Source organism: Loxodonta africana, chromosome 24, assembly GCF_030014295.1.
Source record: "Loxodonta africana isolate mLoxAfr1 chromosome 24, mLoxAfr1.hap2, whole genome shotgun sequence".
Taxonomy (NCBI): Eukaryota; Metazoa; Chordata; class Mammalia; order Proboscidea; family Elephantidae; genus Loxodonta; species Loxodonta africana.
The window spans coordinates 36,095,541-36,118,142 of NC_087365.1; the positions used below are offsets into that span (position 1 = coordinate 36,095,541).

The 22,602-nt window shown below is 38.3% G+C and overlaps 1 protein-coding gene across 8 annotated transcripts in view; it reads right to left on the minus strand.

The window, feature by feature from the left end:
• Positions 1-22,602, minus strand: part of SAMHD1 (SAM and HD domain containing deoxynucleoside triphosphate triphosphohydrolase 1) — a 47,373-nt gene that overhangs the window by 10,550 nt on the left and 14,221 nt on the right. For 2 of the 8 annotated variants that reach the window (XR_010319266.1, XR_010319265.1), the window contains exons 4-14: positions 21,445-21,605; positions 20,298-20,413; positions 18,445-18,515; positions 16,292-16,444; positions 15,016-15,116; positions 14,795-14,903; positions 9,494-9,585; positions 8,055-8,170; positions 3,648-3,787; positions 1,993-2,180; positions 813-915 (exon numbers count right to left, since the gene is read on the minus strand). Coding sequence is in view for 6 of the 8 variants with exons in the window: in XM_064276064.1 (XP_064132134.1) it covers positions 2,034-2,180; positions 3,648-3,787; positions 8,055-8,170; positions 9,494-9,585; positions 14,795-14,903; positions 15,016-15,116; positions 16,292-16,444; positions 18,445-18,515; positions 20,298-20,413; positions 21,445-21,605 (1,206 nt within the window). In the remaining 2 variants the exon portion in view is untranslated. Of the gene's footprint in view, positions 1-545; positions 916-1,964; positions 2,181-3,647; positions 3,788-8,054; positions 8,171-9,493; positions 9,586-14,794; positions 14,904-15,015; positions 15,117-16,291; positions 16,445-18,444; positions 18,516-20,297; positions 20,414-21,444; positions 21,606-22,602 lie in introns of those variants that run through there. The other 6 variants (XM_064276066.1, XM_064276067.1, XM_003411700.4 and 3 more) reach the window with 6 other exon arrangements.

A 22,602-nucleotide genomic window follows, 5' to 3' on the forward strand; every position in this document is an offset into this window, starting at 1 on the left:
TGGAGAGAAGGAGTATGCTGTCTCATTAGGGGGAGAGCGACTGGGAGTATATAGCCAAAAACCAAACCAAACCCAGTGCTGTCGAGTCGATTCCGACTCATAGCGACCCTATAGGACAGAGTAGAACTGTCCCATAGAGTTTCCAAGGAGCGCCTGGGGGATTCGAACTGCCAACCCTTTGGTTAGCAGCTGTAGTGCTTAACCACTACACCACCAGGGTTTCCGGGAGTATACAGCAAGGTGTATATAAATTTTTGTATGAGAGACTGACTTGATTTGTAAACTTTCACTTAAATCACAAAAATGATAAATAAAAAAATACAGAATGTTTTCAACATGCTCATTGCATACACATCATATATAAGAACACATACAGTTAAAGAAACATAAGCAAGAGCATATTATATGTACTGCTTTTTAAAATTATATTAGACATCTTTCCATGTTAGAAATAACTTTTAATATTTGCATTATTCCACTGTATTCCCTATTGATAGATGTATAATTTCCCCCCCAATGCTATTTTTTTTTTTTTAATGCTATAGGGTTTTTTTTTTAATACTATGATAATGACACAATAAATATATTTGTATTTTTTTTTTTTTTTGGCAAAATTTGATTAGGACAAATCCCTAGAACGAAATCGGTGGATCAATTAAAATTTTAGAACATACTTCTAATTTGGTCTCTTGCCCAAATTTACACTCCCATTTTCACATACCCTTATTAATGGAGGATTTTATAGTATTTTTTGTTCTTTTAAGTCTGATGGTAAAAAATAAAATAAAAATAAAACGTCACTGTTGCATTACTTTGCCTTTATTTGATTCCTGGTAAAGTTAAACTTCTTTTCATTCTAACAGCCATGTGTCTATCTTCTATGCATGGCCTCTTCTAGCTCTGACCCTATATGCACTAGGAAAAAAAGCAGACCGGGGAGGTGATTAGGAGTAGCACAATGCATTGAGAGCAATATAGTCCCCCAAATAAAGTACCGAGGGCAAGGGTAGAGAGTGCAGGAAAAACGTTCTGGGGGGGGTGAAATTCTCCGTGAAATAGAAAACTGCAGCTTGCCCTACAGATGTGAGGCACTTCAACCAGTAGCCAAGTGAATAAAGAGTGGGTTCGAGGGCAATTCATTTGTTGTGTCCCTTGGCAAAGAATGGATCTGGAGAGATTGCCCCTCATTCAAAGATGAGTCAAAAAGAAAGAAAGTAACAAATGAGATGCTGTCTTGTTTCATCTTTAGCCTTCCCCACTCACTGCATTAATTGGAAGCAAATCTAAGACATTGACTGGAATGTTTCAAAAAATGTGTTTTTTTTTTTTTAACTTCAGTTTTCTATTAAAAATTTTCACATTGTTATAACCATATTGTACCTATAAAGGGGAACATTGTCCTGAGGTTTCAGAACAGTAGGACTTCAAAAAGAATTTCTTATAGGAAACAGAAGAAAACGGTTTGGCATTTTCATTAGGACAAAAGGCAACCCTGCAAGCCTCTGTGAAAACAGAAGTCAAAGTCCTTTCCTTTGTGTGTGTGTATGTGTGGCGGGGGGGCAATTCCTTTTTTTTGGTGCATCAGGTCAAAGTTCACAGAGCAAAGCAGATTCTCATTCAATAGTTTGTACCTAAAGTGTTTCAAGGCCTTGGTTCCAGTCCCTACAATGTCGCAGCACTCTCCCCATTTTCGCCTGGGGCTCCCTGTTTCTTTTTGTCTTGATTTTCTACCTCTTTCTAGCATCTCATCTTTGCTTTAGGGCACAGGGTCACTATGAGTTGGAATTGACTCAACAGCAATAAGTTTGGCTTTTTTGGGTTTAGCCATATAATCACAATTATACAAATATTGATAAAACATGTCAGAAAATTTCAAAACTGCATGTCCCCAATTTTCTATAATGAACATGTAGTACTTTTATGACAAGGGCTTTCTCTTTAAAAGAAAAGAAAAAAGTCTTTACTTATTATGTTATGGGGCTGACGACTTACGTCCACTATGAAATCTTCAGCCTTCAGCTCAGCTTGTAGCACTATATCAGGGTCAGGTTTAGCATTAGCAACGTCTTGTGGAAGGGATTCATAATGTTCCTAGAAAAGACAAGGCTCCGCATGTCAGAACTCAAGGTTTTCATCACTAAATGTTTGTGCCATGAAGGTGTTCGTGCTCTGAAACGACACTTTGATAAAAAAAAAAAAAAAAAACGGGTAGATAATCCTAACAAAAGAATCGCCCCCGCCTCTGCCATCCTTTAACTGAATCACATAATCTGCATAACATGTTTTTCACATTTTGAAAAAATGAGGTATTAACCTACTAATAAACAAAAGGAGGTAAAATGTAACCCAAGGAGGTATAATGAAGTAAAGTGTGGTTATCAGTATGACTCATGTCACTGGCTGTCATGGATTGAATAGTGTCCCCCAAAAACACATGTCCACTTGGCTAGGCCACAAGTCCCAGTATGATGTGGTTGTCCTCCATTTTGTGATTTGATGTAATTTTCCTTTGTGTTATAAATCCTAATCTCTGCCTATCGTTAATGAGACAAGATTAGGTTATGTTGAAGAGGATTAGGGTAGGATGCAACATCATTACTCAGGTCACAGCTCTGATCTGATGTAAGGGGAGTTTTCCTGGGGTGTGGTCTGCATCAGCTTTTATAAGACGTAAAAGGACAGAGAAGCAGCAGAGAGAACTCATGCTACTAAGAAAGAAGCACCAGGAGCGAAGCGCGTCCTTCAGACCCGTGGTTCCTGCACTGAGAAGCAGTTTCTAGACAGGGGCAGATTGATGACAAGGACCTTCCCCCCTGAACTGACAGGGAGAGAAAGCCTTCACCAGGAGCTAGTGCCCTGAATTCCAACTTGTAGCTTCCTAGACTGTGAAAGAATAAATTTCTGTTTGTTAAAGCCATCCACTTATGGTGTTTCTGTTATAGCAGTACTAGATAACTAGGTAACACTGGCTTTCTGGCAGAGAAAGACCTTCAACAGCAAGAGGGGAAAATGGATATCAGAACTATGTAAGACAAATTATACCCAATTGGAAGAACCTGATATACTGTGAAAGAAGTTAACTAATTAAAAGTCCTCAGAGTCTTGACGAATGTCATACAGGTAGCTTATTTTGAGGTCCCTTATCCTGGAGCCCTGGTGGCACAGTGGCTAAGTGTTTGGATGCTAACCAAAAGGTTAGCAGTTCGAAGCCATCAGCCACTCTTTGGAAACCCTATGAGGCAGTTCTACTCTGTCCTACAGGGTTGCTATGACTCGGAATCGACTCGATGGCATTAGGTTTGGTTTGGTTATCCTTAGATCCATTTCCCTGCCTTTGGATTTAGACAAAATTTGAGGCCCCCTTTTCATTTCTGGGACAAGAGCAAAGCTCTGGAGTCAGTTTGACCTGACTTTAAATCCTGGCTCACTAACTGTGCTTCCATGAGCTATTTAATCTCTCCCAAGTTTCAGTTTACCCGTCTGTAATACAGGTCGAAGAACACTGCATCGTGTAAAGATTAAATAAGAATGAATGTAAAGGGCTTAGTACAGTGTCATAGTGTCCCAAGTAGTTAATGATTTTCTCTTGGTGGGCAGAGATCGAGACACCTTTCAGTAATGGAAAGATGCCTGACAACTCAACTTACCTTTTTAATCTTTACTTGTCCCTTTGGCTGAGTCTGACCCACATACTTGTACAGTTTGCGGCATTCGATTTTTTTTAAAATCTCTCGTGCTACGTCCAATCTGGGATCAGTAGAGTATAAAATCTCCAGAAAAATGTTATCTGCCAATTTGATAAAATTTCAGATATGTTAAAATGAAAAACCAAGATTTAAAAAGACATATGCTGCTGCACTCCTGAAATGATTTCAGGTAGTTCTTCCTAAATGTAGACACATTATGATTATAATAATCTGAAAAAAAAAAAAATTTAGAAGACTAAACTGAAAAAGCCTTTTTAAAAAACATTCCAGTCAATGTCTTAGATTTGCTTCAAAATAATCGAGCAGAAGGGTAGAGATGTGACAAGACTGCATTCATTCCAGTTGATGACTGTTGAGGTTGGGTGATGGGTACCCAACGCATAAAAACCAAACCCATTGCCATCAAATTGATTCCAACACATAGTGACTCTATAGGACAGAGTAGAACTGCCCTATGGGGTTTCCAAGGCTGTGTCTTTATGGAAGCAGACTGCAACATTTTCCTCCCATGGAGCAGCTGGCAGGTTCAAATGGCCGACCTTTCAGTTAGCAGACAAACATTTAACCGCTGTGCCACCAGGGCTCCTTAAACCCATTGTTGTCAAGTCGATTCTGACACATAGCGACCCTATAGGGTTTCCAAGGCTGTAATCTTTATGGAAGCAGATCACATCTTTCTCTAGCAGAGTGGCTGGTGGGTGCTAACCAATGATCTTTGAGTTAGCAGCTAAAAGCTTAACCACTGTGAAAACCAGGGCTTCTTAATGGGTACGTAAAACCAAAAACCAAACCCATTGCCATCGAGTCAATTCCGATTCATAGCAACCCTATGGAACAGAGAACTGCCCCATGGGGTTTCTAAGGAGCGGCTGGTAGATCTGAAATGCCAACCTTTTGGTTAGCAGTCAGGCTCTTAACCACTGTACCACCAGGGCTCCAATGAGTACGTAGGGGTATATTAATTTATTGTTGTTACTTTTTTTTTTTTTTAAAGGGAATGATATTTAAGTATTTACAAACAAAATTATGTCTGGGATCTGCTTGAAAACAGTCCAGTGTTTGAAGGGAGTGGGTGGATGGAGTGTATAAAGCAAAATTGCTATGTGTTGAAAACTGTTGGTGTCGTCATAGGTACGTAGAATTTGGTAAATTTCCTTAATACAGTGGTTTAATAGGTTCCATTCCATGAAGATACTAGAAAGTAATTTTTAAAAATTCTTTTTTTTTCTTTCTCCTCCAACCTTTTCTATTAAGAAATTTCAAAATAAAGTACCCTTTATCTTATACCATTTGCCTAAATTCATCAACTGTTAACATTTCCCACATAAGCACTCTCTCTCTACATACAGGCAAATTTTTATGAAACATCTGAAAACTGTAGATATCACAACCCTTCAACCCCGAAATACCACAGAATTCTGAGGGGGCAATAATGTTCTATATTTTGCATTTGTCAAAACTCTAGAAAATGTGCATTTTTTCAAATTGCATGTAAGTTTTACATCAAAAGAAAAACATTTATAATAATTATTGGCCTTTAGTTGATGTGCATGCTGAAGGATTTAGGGCAAAATCTACTGATGTCTGCAATTTACTTTGAAATGCATTAAAAGTAAGATGGACTAATAGGTGGATAAGGGGATGGTAAACAGATAGACATGTGATAAAGCAAATACAGTAGATGCTAGAATTTAGGTGGTGGGTATACAGGTGTTTACTGTAAATTTTATTCAACACTTCTGTGTGTCTGTAACACTTCCTTATAAAACATGGAAAACATTCTAAAACACAAAACAGCCAAACAACAAACAAAAGAAAGTGGAAATGTTTACACAAAGATAAGGTGAGCTGACTTTTGGGAAGCAACAAAAATAATGATGATTTTGATCCTTCAAAGTCACATAGTTAAGCACAACTAGATTATATGAACGGAGTCCTGGTGGCACAGTGGTTAAGAACTCAGACAGCTAACCAAAAGGTCGGCAGTTTGAATTCACCGGCTGCTCCTTGAAAACCCTGCAGGGCAGCTCTACTTTGTCTTATAAGGACCAATACGCATGGCAATGGGTTTAGATTATATGAGGAGCCTGGGTGGTGCAAGCCGTTTGCAGTTGGCTGCTAACCTAAAGGCTGGTGGTTGGAACCCACCCTGCTTGAATCCACCTTGGGGCTCCAACTTGTGGGCAGCTTAACAACAACACCGCTCAGAATAACATGTAACAAAGGCAAGATTATCCCTGCCTCAAATAATGAGAGGTGGAAAGGCTGTATGCTTCTTCTCCTGTACTCCAGCCAATAAAGCACAAAAATGTGACCTAATCTCTTCTCTGGGATTTTGTACCTGGAACAAGTGATGCAAAGAAGCAAGGATAGTTTAGATCAGTGCTACTCAAAGTGGGATCTGTGGGCCAGTGCTGGTACACAAGCTTGTCAACTAGTCTGTAGGGTTAAGTATAAAAATTGTTGGTAAACACTTAGAAAATTTTATAGCAATTTGACATCGCTACAATATCCAAGTAACATGATCACCATCTCCTGAGCAAGCTAACTTTCAGTCTGGGTGTTACGGAACCTGAACAGTGAGAAAGACCTCTATACTAGTCATGAGCTGTAGGGCCACATTTAAATGTATGATATTTTAAGGTCAGCTGAGCCAAAGGTATATGGAATCCAAAATTCATTTCCTTCACCAAAATAGTTTAAATGTAAAATAAAACTTTACAGGATAAATTGTTAATACTGGCTTCGGATGAAGGCTTAAAAATTAATTTTTTTAATATAGTATCACTTGTTCATTATGCATAAAAGTTAAAAATTAATATTCTCAGCTTGCTTAAAGTGTTTTAAAATTTCTTCCAGTCCTATGAGCATAACAAGGGGAGACTAGCTTATATACTATAATGTTAGTAAAACAAAGTGAAGGAAGAATTTAGATACATTTTATCTCCTTCAAGTAACTTTTGTAGCAGGTCCAACCTAAGTTAGATAAAAACACAGTGTTCCCAAAGTACGCAAAAACATTTAACACAGGGGAAGCACAATTTCACTTCTCATTTTTTATTTCGCTATGGTTGCAAAATAACTAAAATACTATAAGTGTAATAACGATTCTCTATCAATTGCTTATACATACATTTTAAAAGAACAATATGTACAGTTTTTGGAATTCTTTTTTTTCTCTACTGTGTTTCTATTATCTTTATTGAATGTAATGTGAAGGCTGTCAAAGTCAATAATAAATATCTGGGCTTGAATTTTATGTGTTCTCTACCCACCCCATTTCATTTTTCCAGTAATCCATTTTATCTTATTTTGCAAAAGTATCAATCTGTGAGGGCTTGGAAATAAAGAAAATTTGCTCTTCAAAGGTAGTTTGAGAACTGGCTTAGGTTTCATTCTGACAGTGTCCTGCAAACAAAATCTAGCAGTGATGGAATACCAGTGGTACCCTAGGTAGGATGCTGTGTGTCTTAGGCCCCTGGGATTCTGGTGTTTTTGCCCATTTGTAGAGCCTCCAGGCTGCCCACTGATTCTGTAAGCTATGTGACTGCTTTTCAACTTTTAGTTAAACAGAGTCAGTTGTGTGATTTGCACTGAACTCTGCAGGTATATATATATTTGTTCTCCTTTCTTGTTTTGTTTTTATTTCTCAATCTATACTTTTCCACATTAAATAACTGGTGCCACACCTTCACCTCTCTTCCTTCCTTCTTACTCTAAGCTGCAGTGTTGTTTCTGCCGTAGCAGGGAGAGGCGTTCCTACATTTTACGTTCTGTGTTTTATAATATTAAAAGGGTGAGCCAGTTTTTGGTATTAGTATGATATTAGACCAGCTGTATTATGAAATAAATAACAGTGAATATTATGTACTGATGTTTCAAGTAGGAGCCCTGCAGGTGCAGTGGTTAAGCACTCAGCTGCTAATCGAAAGGCTGGCAGTTCGAACCCACCAGCAGCTCCGCAGGTGAAAAGATCTGGCAATCTGCTCCCATAAAGATTACAGCCTAGGAAACTCTACAGGCAGTTCTACTCCATCACTTTGGGTCAGAATCGACTCAACGGCACACAACAACATTCCTTGTTCAAGCATCACTGCAAAAATATGTGTTAGGTATCATTTCCCCCATTTTAGAACATGAGAAAACTAAGGTTCAGAGTGGTTAAATTCTTTCTCAAGGTCACTCTTATTAATACAAGGTAGAGCTAATAAAACTCATGTCCAAAAGTATATGATCACTTGGGAACCTGAAATACATTTGAACATTAGGAAAATAACCCATCTGTAAGCCAGGGACAGCTTACGCTGTGTCTGAGACGGAGCACTTATGTTACATTCTACTTCTCACCTGTTAGCTTAGTGAAGGCCTCCACGTCATCAATGGCTGTAGACAGACGGTACTTTCTGCCTTGGGCACCTGTAATCTCTATGTAGGGGTCTGCTTCGAGGAAAGCATCTGTAATCCTAAAGAGGATCATTTTATAAAAATGTATATTTGCGACAAATTTTGAATATTTGCTTCAAGCATTGCGTAAAGTGAAGGGACCCTTTCTACATGAGGGGAATAAAATCTTGAGGTACCACATTCTGTAGACAACTGCTTCTCAACCATACTAAAGCAGCGCACGCTCTTAGCAGCTGCCATGCTTCTTATGTTCCACGCACGATGGCAGGGCTTGAAATACATTATTGAATCCTTCCAACAACAAGGTACGTATACCCAGTTTTACAGGTGCAGAAAAGAAATTAAATAATCTTCATTTAGCCAAGGTAGGAAGAAGCAGTGTTAGGCTTTGAACGTAGATTTATCCAAAAAAATCGTACCAAAGTATCAATCATAAAAATAGGATAATGTATTCTAACTAGTTTGCTCACGGCAAAAAAAGAAAAATTTCCTCAACATGAATGTAAAAATGAATATCTGTCCAAAAGTTTATAGTAAATCAACTTAAAGCTCTTTTAGAGACATGGAATTAGCACACTCAACTTGTGATAACTTCACACAGGTCTATGAGTCACATAGGGACTTGGCTGTACCTTTCTGCTATGGTTCTGAGCCAATCAGAGAAAAGAAGTACGATTTCTGTCAGTTTCACTATATGCTACTAATTTTGATATATTTTTGATAGGACAAGGACACTAAACTTAATCCTTAAAATTCATTTCATTAATCTCAAAATGTCAGTTATGCATGTCCCATTACCTTGATGACTAAAAAAAAAAACCCACTGCCATAGAGCCAATTCCAACTCATAGTGACCCTATAGGACAGAGTAGAACTGCCCCATAGGGTTTCCAAGGAGTGGCTGGTGGATTTGAACTGAGGACCTTTTGGTTAGCAGCTACAGCTCTTAACCACCATGCTACCAGGGCTCCAAAAACCCAAACCTGTTGCTGTTGAGACCATTCCCACTCATAGCGACCTTACGGGACAGAGTAGAACTGCCGCGCAGGGTTTCCAGGAGTAGCTGGTGGGTTTGAACTGCCAACCTTTTGGTTAGCAGCTGAGCTCTTAATCATACCTGGTATATAATCAACTACCTGTGCGGAAGTCTTGAGCCTTTCCAGCACTGCTTCTTCATGTCTAACCTAAGCCAGCTCTTCTCCCCTTTACCACTTCTCTCACAACTAAATTTACTGTGTGCTAGTTTTTGTTTTCTTGTTCAAGGAAACTATTTTAGGTTTATTCACTTGGATTTATCCAGAAATCTCAACTTGGCCCAACTATGATACTCTAGCAAAGCATCATAGAAAATTTTATAGGAAAATAACAATCACATTTCTTACATTGTCTCAATGATGTTGCCAACTTTGTGTTGGTAAGCTCTGCGGTGTAAAGAGTTGCGTGTGTGGAACATATCATACAGATTCCCAACTTCCTGCAGGAAAACATGTAATAAATATTAATTTGGTATAAGATTATGTTAGCCTTGTGAGAAGACAAGGCTGTAAGACAAGGAAAAGGAATGGTGGCAGACAAGAATGCTATGCACAGGGGCTACTTCATTAAAGTCCCCGAGCCCACTAAAACTGGGGAGGCAGATTAGTGAAGCTATTTATTGGTTTGCAACTTTCTTTCTCACTGATTAATAGTAAACTAAAATCTACTGAGTGCTTTAACTCTGTGACAGGTTTTGTTCTAGGAATCCTATATCTAATATTTCTCTTAATACTCCAATAACTCTAGGAAATAGGTATTATTACTCCTATGTTCTTCACAGGAATCAAATTAACTCCATTTGTAGAAAGAGACGACAGAAAAACTCAATATCATCAGTCAGAACAAAGCTAAGGGCTGACTACAGCACAGACCCTCAACTGCTCATATCCAAGTTCAAGGTGAAGCTAAAGAAAATTAAAACAAGTCCACTGGAGCCAAAATACAACCTTCAGAATATCCCACCTGAATTTGGAGACCATCTCAAGAACAGATTTGAAGCACTGAACACTAATGACCAAAGACCAGATGAGTTGTGGAAGGATATCAAGGACATCATACATGAAAAAAACAAAAGATAGTTAAAAAAACAGGAAAGACCAAAATGGATATCAGAACAGACTCTGAAACTTGCTCTTGAATGCACAGTAGTTAAAGATAAATGATGAAGTATCAAAGGAGAATGAAGAACACCAAGGGCATGAGGTAGTTACGAGCCCAAGAGACAGAAAGGGCCACGTAAATGAGACTACATCGGCCCGAGACCAGAAGAGCTAGATGGTGCCCAGCTATAACCAATGACTGCCCTGACAGGGAACACAACAGAGAACCCCTGAAGGAACAGAAGACCAGTGGGATGCAGACCCCAAATTCTCATAAAAAGACTAGACTTAATGGTCTGACTGAGACTGGAAGGACCCCAGTGGCAATGGCCCCCAGACCTTCTGTTGGCCCAGAACAGGAACCATTCCCAAAGCCAACTTTTCAGACAGGGATTGGACTGAACTATGGGATAGAAAATGATACTGGTGAGGAGTGAGCTTCTTGGATCAGGTGGACGCTTGAGACTATGCTGGCGTCTCCTGCCTGGAGGGTAGATATGAGGGTAGAGGGGGTTAGAAGCTGGTGAAATGGACACAAAAAGAGAGCATGGAGGGAAGGAGCTGGCTGTCTCATTAGTGGGAGAGCAATTGGGAGTATGTAGCAAGGTGTATGTAAGATTTTGTGGGAGAGACTGACTTGATTTGTAAACTTTCACTTAAAGCACAATAAAAATTAAAAAAAAAAAGAAATGATGACGTAAAAGAACTGAACAGAAGATTTCAAAAGGCGGTTCAAGAAGGGAAAGTAACATATTATAATGAAATATGCAAAGACATAGAGTTAGAAAACCAAAAGGGAAGAACACATTCAGCATTTCTCAAGCTGAAAAAACTGAAGAAAAAATCCAAGCCTCAAGTTACAATATTGAAGGATTCTAAGGGCAAAATATTGAATGTCTCAGGAAACATCAAAACAAGATGGCAGGAATACACAGAGTTGCTGTACCAAAAAGAATTGGTCGACATTTAACCATTTCAGGTAGTAGCATATGATTAAGAACCGATGGTACTAAAGAAAGAATTCCAAGCTGCACTGAAGGTATTGACGAAAAACAAGGCTCCAGGAATTGACAGAATACCAACTGAGATGTTTCAACAAATAGATGCAACACTGGAGGTGCTCACTCATATATGTCAAGAAATTGGAAGATAGCTACCTGGCCAAATGACTAGAATTAATCTATATTTATGCCCATTCCAAAGAAAGGTGATCCAACAGACTGTGGAAATTATCAAATAATATCATTAATATCACATGCAAGCAAAATTTTATAAGAGATCATTAAAAACTGGTTACAGTAGTACATTGACAGGGAACTGCCAGAAAGTCAAGCCAGATTCAGAAGAGGATGTGGAGCTAGGGATATTATTGCTGATGTTAGCTGGATGTTGGCTGAAAGCAGAGAATACCAGAAAGATGTTTACTTGTGTTTTATTGACTATGCAAAGGCATTCGACTGTGTGAATCATAACAAATTATGGATAACACTGCAAAGAATGGGAATTCCAGAACACTTAATTGTGCTCATGAGGAACCTTTCCATAGATCAAGAGGCAGTCGTTCAAACAGAACAAGGGGATACTGCATAGTTTAAAGTGAGGAAAAGTGTGCATCAGGATTGTATCCTTTCAATATATTTATTCAGTTTGTATGCTGAGCAAATAATCCGAGAAGCTGGACTATATGAAGAAGACCATGGCATCAGGATTAGCGGAAGGCTCATTAACTATTTACGATATACAGATGCCACAACCTTGCCTGCTGAAAGCAAAGAGGACTTGAAGCACTTACTGATGAAGATCAAAGACTACAGCCTTCAGTATGATTACACCTCGACATAAAGAAAACAAAAATCCTCACAACTGGACTAATAAGCAACACCATGATAAACGGAAAAAATACCGAAGTTGTCAAGGATTCCATTTTACTTGGATTCACAAATGACACCCATGGAAGCAGCCGTCAAGAACTCAAACAATGTACTGCATTGGGCAAATCTGCTGCAAAAGACCTCTGTAAGGTGTTGAAGAGCAAACGTGTCACTTTGAGGACCCAGGTGCGCCTCACCCAAGCCATGGTTATTCTCAATCCTCATACGCATGCGAAAGCTGGGCAATGAATAAGGAAGATGGAAGAAGAGTTGACGCTTTGAATTATGGTACTGGCAAAGAATACTGAATACACCATGGACTGCCAGAAGGACGAACGAATCTGTTTTTAAAGAAGTACAGCCAGAATGCTCCTTCGAAGAGAGGACGGTGAGACTTCGTCTCATGTACTTTGGACATTTTATCAGGAGCAACCAGTGCCTGGAGAAGGACATCATGCTTGGTGAGGTAAAATGTTAGCAAAAAAGAGGAAGACCCTAAATGAGATGGGTTGACACAGTGGCTGCAACAATGGGCTCAAATGTAACGAGTGTGGAGATGGTGCGGGACCAGGCAGTGTTCCGTTCTGTTGTGCATGGGATTGCTGTGACTCAGAACTGACTCAATGGCACCTAAAAATAACATTCTTTATTCTCAACAGGCTTTTTATAGTACAATAGTACATTACTCTTCAGTCACACTTCCGTCATCTAGCGGGGACCTAAAGATTTCAGGATTTTAACTGTTCTGACACACGAAAGTAGTGATTAAGGATGAGGCTCTGAATCCAAACTATCTGGGCTGTAATTCTAGTTCTGCTACTTATTAATTGTATGCCTTCTCTATGCCTCAATTTACTCATCTGTTAAATGGGACAGTAATAGTATTTACCTTGGAGGGTTATGAGAATTGAGTTAATCCATGTAAAATACTTAGAAGAGTGCCTAGCATAACACTCAATAAATGTTGATTACAATTTTATTTTTATTATTTAACAATGCAAGAGAAATGAAAAGAGCCATAAGATACTTACAAATGCTAAGCATGAAGTAAAGAGATAGAGATTCACTCCAACAAGGCTGGCATTAATCCAAAAAACACAAAATAATAAATGTTGGAGAGGCTGTGGAGAGATTGGAACACTTCTACACTGCTGGTGGGAATGTCAAATGGTACAACCACCTTGGAAATCGATTTGGTGCTTCCTTAAAAAGTTAGAAATAGAACTACCATAGGATCCAGCAATCCCACTCCTTGGAATATATCCTAGAGAAATAAGAGCCTTTACACAAACAGATATACGCACACCCATGTTTACTGCAGCACTGTTTACGACACCAAAAAGATGGAAGCAACCAAGGTGCCCATCAATGGATGAATGAATCAATAAATTATGGTATATTCACACAATGGAATACTACGCATCGATAAAGAACAGTGAGGAATCTGTGAAACATTTCATAACGTGGAGGAACCTGGAAGGCATTATGCTGAGTGAAATTAGTCAGTTGCAAAAGGACAAATATTGTATAAGACCACTATTATAAGAAATTGAGAAATAGTTTAAACTGAGAAGAAAACATTCTTTTGTGGTTATGAGAGGGGGGAGGGAGGCAAGGTGGGAGAGAGGTACTCACTAATTAGATAGTAGATAAGAAGTATTTTAGGTGAAGGGAAAGACAGCACACAATACAGGGGAGGTCAGCACAATTGGACTAAACCAAAAGCAAAGAAGTTTCCTGAATAAACCGAATGCTTCGAAGGCCAGCATAGCAGGGGTGGGGGTCTGGGGACCATGGTTCCAGGGGACATCTAAGTCAACTAGCATAATAAAATCTATTAGGAAAACATCCTGCATCCCACTTTGACGAGTGGCGTCTCGGGTCTTAAATGCTAGCAAGCAGCCATCTAAGATGCATCAATTGGTCTCAACCCACCTGGAGCAAAGGAGAATAAAGAACACCAAGGATACAAGGTGATTAGGAGCCCAAGAGATAGAAAGGGCCACATAAACCAGCAACTACATCATCCCAAGACCAGAAGAACTAGATGGTGCCCAGCTACAACTGATGACTGCCCTGACAGAGAAAACAACAGAGAACCCCTGAAGGAGCAGGAGACCAGTGGGATGCAGACCCCAAATTCTCATAAGACCAGACTTAATGGTCTGACTAAGACTGGAAGGACCCTGGTGGTCATGGCCCCCAGACCTTCTGTTGGCCCAGGACAGGAACCATTTCCAAAGCCAACTCTTTAGACATGGATTGGACTGGACAATGGGTTGGAGAGGGATGCTGGTGAGGAGTGAGCTTCTCGGATCAGGTGGATACTGGAGACTATGTTGGCATCTCCTGCCTGGAGGGGAGATGAGAGGGTAGAGGGGGTTAGAAGCTGGCGAAATGGACACGAAAAGAAAGAGTGGAGGGAGGGAGCAGGCTGTCTCATTAGGGGGAGAGAAGTTGGGAGTGTGTAGCAAGGTGCATATGGGTTTTTGTGTGAGAGGCTGACTTGATTTGTAAACTTTCACTTGAAGCACAATAAAAATTATTAAAAAAAAAAAAAAAGAGATATAGAGATTGACTATTTATCAGGTAGATTTTTCCAAAATGTTGAGTGTTTTTTTCTAGATTTTAGACCAGGAACTACACCTTCCTTGTTGTTTTCTCTGACATAGCTTACCTTATCTCTAGTACAAATATGCTTCTTGTTATCTACTTCACAGACACGGGCAAACTTAATAAAGCGCCTGTAATCAAAATTATTTTGGATTCCGAGATGATGGCAGTCCCTAAAAATATTCCAAAGATAGAGACATTAATTTTTGACAAGGAAACTGTACCTTAAATACTAAAATTAAATTTACACAAAGATTTCAGCACACTTTTCAACACAGTGCATACCTGGCAAAATAATCCCATTTGTCCACATCAATGCCATTTCTTTTATTAGCCACTATCTCATAGAGGAAGCTTTTCTCTTTAGGACGCCCTTTATATGTCCACTGGAAGACAAGGAAACCCACTAAAATTTTTAGGGTAGGAACCAAATTTATTCATAAGCAACGCACAGCAATTACATAGTGGGAAAAATATAAACAGATACTTGACTGGGAACATGAGATAAGTTAGAAGGTTCTACTCTTTCTTTTATCCACTTGATTCCTAAATTAGTAGAAACCTGAAAAAACCCGTTGCCATCGAATTGCTTCTGATTTATAGCGACCCTACAGGACAGAGTAGAGCTGCCCCACAGGGCTTCCAAGGAGCGGTTGGTGGATTCGAACTGCCAACCTTTTGGTTGGCAGCCACAGCTCTTAACCACTGCAACCACCAGGGCTCCAAATTAGTAGAAATGAGAAAGAAAGATCAAGGTATATGATATCCTACTAATACTAAACCTCCTTGTGCCACTGAAATGATTCTAACTCTATTACGCTTCCCACAATCGCTAAACTTCTATGTTTTCTTGGTTTAACAGTTGTTTTTTTTTTAATAAAGATCTAACTACGAAGTATTAAGGAGGTTCTTTAAATTATAATGCTTGAATTCACGCATCGAAAATAGTACTATCTTGAAGTAGCTATACGCCTAGAATAAATGATATGCATTGTTCCAAGTATCTCTGGAGGCCCATTTTTTTGAAATACGATTATTTGCTGCAAATTCCATCTCTTATCTTACACGACAAAAGTAGAGTTGTATATATTTGAGGGAAAAAAACCCCTAAGAATCTCAGGGGGAAATTATTTTCTAATTTCTGTTTTTAACTAAAAAAAATAAAAGACAAAAGATCGAAGAAGAAACAAAACAGATTTTCTTCTGAAGTAGTTCAACTTTTTTTCTAGGTCTTCATGGACCTAAATATTTTGAATATGCTAATTTTAATAGATAAATAAGATATATGCTTTTACATTTCTAAACAAAGTTATTTTAGGTTTCTATATAAAACACAGAATCCATGTTCATTAAATAATTTGGGATGGTAATTTTTAAAGAACTCAGGTAAGAAGACAAAAATAGTCTGTCTTTCATTTTTTACATTAAATAATAGAAACGTGAAACTTATATTTTATCATTTATTCCCTGTAAAATAGGCAAATGTGCAACACTGAAGGAGTCAGGGAAAGATTGGGTAAAAAGCATTAGTCAGTTCAAATTAAGTTGTACACAAACTTACCAAAGACTTTGTTGGGGATTCAAGTGGTCCTGTAATTTGTTCCTTGATAAAACAAATATCTTCTTCAGGGATGAGATTATACTGTTTCATGACTTCTCTGAGTCCGTTAGAATCAACTAGATGCTCAAACATCTTGACTGAGCCCTGTTCGTGCTGGTAAAAGTCAGCATGATATGTCTGTTATAGACTCTGGCCCATTAAAAAAAAGCCATTAGGGATCCATATTATCAGAATTACTTCAGCCCAGCTAATTCAGAGATAAGGTTCTACTGCACGTTAATGATCTGGTTTCCAACTACAGTCTTTCAGGTATTTTTTAAAAACCTGTCAAATTCGTCAATATTTTACTAGTCTACAAATCTTTTACAAATCATGTTCATTACTTCATAAATATATTTAATGCATTTGATGAGATACAATCATTTATAGTGCCTGGAAGAGTATTACCAGGTCATACAGGTAGAACTCCATTTTAATGAATAAAAACACCCCAAAAACCAAACCCGCTGCTGTCGAGTCCGACTCATAGTGGCCCCATAGGACAGAGTAGAACTGCCCCATCGGGTTTCCAAGGAGTGGCTGGTGGATTCAAACTGCTGACCTTTTGGTTAGCAGCCAAGCTCAGAGCCACTGCTCCACGAAATTCAGTTCTGCGGTATTAGAATATACGGATTTATAAGCTCTGTTAGCATTTCCATCCAGTGGTGAAAAGGGGTAATTGCAAACTTGCCAGTAAAAACAAATGTAAAAGTGTATCAAAGGCTCTGAAGTCAAGATCTGGGTTGGAATTTCAAATCAGCCTCAGTTTGCCTACCTGTCTCTCCTTACTAGTTCACAATCATTGTAAAGATCAAATGACCCCCTGGAGGCATCTGTCCTATCCCAGGTCTTAAACCAAAAGTGACTCCAGATGAAAATCAAAACCTTAGTGGTTCTATAACTATTTTTTAAATACTAAGTCAAAGACACAAATTGATTACAAAGAGGAATAACAGTAATTTTATAGGGGATGAATTTGGCAGACACTGACTTAACCAAATGACCAGCAGTAACATTAATTCAAACAGATTTTATGTGCTTCCTGGCATTATGGACTAAGAAGGACACAATATTGCTTCTGTGGCACTCCTGCAAAAAAATGCATAGCCTGACTCCATGACAAAACATCAAACTCAAACTGAGGGATAGTCTACAAAATAACTTGCCTATACTCTTCCAAAAACGGCAATGACATGACAGATGAAAACATGCTATATGATTCTATTTATATCAAGCCTAAGAACAGATGAAACAAATCAGTGCTTATAAAAATCAGAAAGGGACGGTGGGGTTGGGGGGGGAGAATAAAATTAACTGGGAAGGGGCACAAGTAAATCTTTCAGGAAAATAAAAATGTTCTCTATTCTGACTTGGGGAGTGCTTACACGGATGCATACATTTGGTAAAATTCACTGAACTATATACACTTAAGACGTAATTTATCGTACATGAATGATACCTTAAACAAATAAAGGGAGATGGAGAAAATAGTGGTTGACATGCAATAAACTTGAGATATACATTAATACCCTTTTCTACTCCAGGTTCCACAAATACAGTATGATAAAAACTAGGGGTGGGGGAGCCAACCTAATTTTATTTCAAAATTGATTTTTTTAAAAATCCAAAAATATGGGTCACTCACGTGCAAATGCCTAATTGTAAAATGGTTAATTTTATATGACGAAACTTGGTTGGTATTAGCCACTGTGTGATCATACCAAATGAGTTCAAACTAGAGTTGACCTTTCACGATTTTATTTTAGAGTAGTGTAGAAAGAGCATTAAATTGGCAGCCAAGAAACCTGTTTTTTTTAGTGCTGGATCTACCATTTAACAGTTTTGTCATTTTGGGTGCATCAATACACATCCAGGAGCTTCAAGTTTCCTTACTTATAGTAAGGGAGATAATGAGTCCTTCCTTACAGATTACTGTGAGGATCAAATGGGAAAAACAAAATAAAACAATATATTTATATCTATATGCACAACACTCACACCCTGAAAACTATAATAAGAAATATACTATAACACAACAGTGGAACCACACAGATAATTTAATAATGTGCCCAAATATCCTTTTTGTTGCATATTGAATATCTGAATATACATACCTTCCATTTTATCTCAGGGCGGGCAAGTGGAATAAATCTTCCATCAAACATGTGAGAAAATGGTCCATGACCTTAAAAACAAAAGCAGCCTTAGAGGAAAGAAAAATGTTTTGTAAATTGGTAAAAGCAGGATTCATTTTTCTCTCTTGAATATCCACAGAAATTAATAACCTATAGATACACCACAAAGGGGAACAATGTTTTCTTCCTGTTTTCTGAAACAAGAGAACAGGAAGCAGAGCCATATAGAAAAGAAAGCTCCCCATCGAGGGGCCTCAGAGCTTACATACATGTGATGAAAAGACAGTTTTGTGTAAATAAAATGAGCGTCAATGTTAAAGGAATGTTAACTTTTGGAATCTTCGAATTGAGTTATCTATGGATTGGAGCAGAAGTTTTAGAGCAACCCACCACTGGGGTGCAGAAAGAAAATATTAGAACTTCATTTTATTACTCTCAGCCTTTAAAAACATCTATTTTTATGCAAGTTTATTTGGAGCCCTGGTGGCACAGTGATTAAGAGCTCAGCTGCTAACCAACAGGTTAGCAGCTGGAATCTACCAAGTGCTCCTTGGAAACCCTATGGGGCAGTTCTCCTCTGTCCTGTAGGGTCACTATGAGTCAGAATTGACTCAATGGCAATGGGCTATGGGTTATACAAATTTACAATACACCTAATATGTTTTATAATAAATATACACGTATTGAGGGTGTAACTCAATTTTTTTATTGACGATATGGGCAACAGAAAGTGCTTGTAGAGATCACTGGTTTATCTTATTTATTCACAAATGATTTTAAAATTGTACAACACTTAATAATTTGAAACTTTGTTGGGGCACAACTTGGAACTCTCAGAACTTCCATGGAATTGAATTACTGGGCAGAGACAGACAGGGCCCTCTTTGTAGTTTCAGTCTGTGCATAAAGGCTCATTGCTGTAGTGCTTAGACCCCTGGGTGCTAGTGAAGGTTTCTAGATAATTCCCTCTCAACATGCCAAGAATCTGTTACATTTATTATCTAGAGGGTGGTGCTGGTTCTACTGAGGTCTCCTGGGGAAATGAGCTGTCCAGTGTGATTTACAAACTGAATACCATACCTAACCCCTTTAAGAATCTGGTTATTGAGACAGAGACACTGACCCCAACACTGACTCTTAGGCTCCGCTAATAGGTGGAAATGAACTACCAGGATAAGGATAAAAACTCCTGTGATTAAAGCTGTCAGGGACGGTTCCTTTTCTCTTTGTCAAAGGAAAGGGATGATATTCTTGTATTTGGATTCAAGTGGCCCAAATCTGTTAATCTTCTAAATCAGATTAGGTATTCCAGGTATAAAAAGAATGAATTTGATTCAACAAAGTAATTAAAGGAAAAATTTTATCCTTTAACAAGAAGGATAAAAGAAAAATCAAATTCACATCATCCTAAACATAGTGGTCAGAAAACTTCACTATTACAAAGTCTTTTCATATAACCTGTAGCAAAGATGATTAACATGGGAAGTTTACTGATGGACTTCAAGAAAATAAAATAGAAACGCTTTGGGTTTATGACACAAGAGAAAGATGTGGCAGTCTGTTTCTATAAAGATCTGCAGCCTTGGAAACCCTACGGGGAAGTTCTGCTCTGTCCTATAGGATCATTATGAGTCGGAATCGACTCAACAGCAATGGGTTTGGTTTTTGGGTTTATGAATCAATCAAGGAAGAAACAATGGCGCATTTATATTGATGTTAAAGAACTAAAACAGAACTTCCACGTTTCTCTTGGTTAGCTTGTTTTTTCTATTTCAAAGAGAGGTAATTTATGTTAGTTTTACGTAACAACTTTGGCTCTTTGTACAACTCACCAAGATCATGACAAAGCCCAGCAATCTCTACACAGAGCACATCTCGGTCACTTATCTGCAGCTCTGGCTGTTTGTCACGCAGTGCGCGAACTAGACATCCTGCTAGGTACCCTACCCTGCACAGCAAAAAGAAAAAACACAACAAAATCACTCTGCGTTTGAAAAATGAGTGACACTTCTGGCCTTCAAAAGCTTTAATATGTTTTCTCAAACATTCTAATGTATCTCTAGGGCAACTTTACAGAATACACAGTCTATTTCAGAACCGGGCAGGGACACACACAAAATTCCAATATCATTCTGGGGCTCCACAAAAGTAGCAACAATTTCTATCTTGTTTGTGATTTAATAGGCCTGGTTAGTGTTCAACAAATATTTATTGATGAATAAATGAACATTTAAGTATAGATACCTGTGTTCTGGGTAATTAAAAATGTTTCAAATCAGAAAGAGAACACACAATATAGGAGAGGTCAGCACAATTGAACTAAACCAAAAGCAAAGAAGTTTCCTGAATGAACCGAACGCTTTGAAAAAAATGTTTCAGAACAAACAACAAAGAACAAAGTAATGCACTGTAAGTACTTCATGAAAATCTGAAAAGCTCTCTAGTTCTTTCTTGCCCATGTTCTCCTGGTTTACATTTTATAAAGGAAAAGCAGACCAAAGTCTCAAATTAGTTGTATGTAAAAGAGCTGTTACGTTCTCTAACCTTGTGAATGCTTTTCTGACATATATTTCCTGATAGGTAAGGAAATGTTCTGGGTTCAAAGGGGGAATTCTGTACAAGACAAAAGAGGGACTATAGGAAAAATTTTACAAATCAAATTTATAGGATTGGTTGTATCAATAACCAACACTATCAGCTTTTAAACAATTTTTTGTTTTGAACTCATACACAAATCTTTCATACTACTGATCTTCAACAGGCACTTTTATTATCTTTCCAGGAAGGATCTGAGATGGCTTGTAAGAATACATAAAATAGATAAAATATAGCAAGGTATGTCAAAAGCCTCAATTTTCTCATCAATAAGAATATGACAGCCATTTTGTAAAGTTATTCTTTAAATGATAAAATGAGATGACTATTTCACGAGACAGAGGAGGTACTGTTATTATGTCCCCACCCCCATGCCCGTCTTACCCCACACTATGCTCAAATCGGTTGTGGGAAGCTCCTGGAAAAACATAGTAACTCCCTCCCAACTGTTTAATGTATCGAAGCCGCTGAAATTGAGGTGTGTCAATGATTCGGATGAGAAGAGGATGGAGCTCAATGTGGCCATGGATAGGATCATTAATAACCTAGAAAATTATGTTTAAATTAATATAAATAACAATACACAAGTCCACCTAAGATTTTTGTACAGCCATTCCTAACTATACTAAAAAGTCAAAGCTTCTTAGTTGATCAAGTAAGAGTAATACAGAAGCCCTCGTGGCACAGTGGTTAAAGTACTTGGTTGCTAACTGAAAGGTCGGCAGTTCAAACCCACCAGCTGCTCCATGGGAGAATGACATGGCAGTCTGCTTCTGTAAAGATTTACAGCCTTGGAAACCCTAAGGGCACCACTAGGAAAGTGAAAAGACGACCACAGATGGGAGAAAATATTTGCATATCATACACACCTACTCCTCACTTATCGACTATCTTGTGCAATAGTAGTGAAAAATCTAGTATCTGACTATTTTGCACATTAATGTCATACATTTGGCAGTAACGAATGTCGAGGTATGAAGTGACAGTAACACTGGCTGTGTTGTTTAAGGTTATGTGTCAACTTGGCTGGGTGATGATTCAGGGGTTTGACAGTTATACAATGATGTAATCTGGCAGCTATGTAATGATGCAGTCATCCTCCATTTTGTGACCTGATGTGGTCATCATCCATTTTTGTATAACACGATTTTGCATATCAGCCTGGTCTTTGGGACCTAACAATGTCCATAAGTGAGGAGTGGGTGTATCTGATAAGGGACTTATATACAGAATACATGAATAACTCAATAACAGACAATTGATTTAAAAACGGGCAAAGATTTGAACAGCCATTTCTTCAAAGAAGACATATACACGAATAGCCAAGAAGCACATGAAAGGATGTTCAACATCATTAGTAATCAGGGAGCTATAAATCAACCACAATGAGATACTATTTCACATCCTCTAGGATGGCTATAATCAAAAAGATGAACAATAACAAGTGTTTGTGAGGACATGGAGAAACTGGAATTCTTATATACTGCTGATGGGATTGTTGCTGCTGCTTTGGAAAAGTCTGGCAGTTCCTCAAAAAGTTAA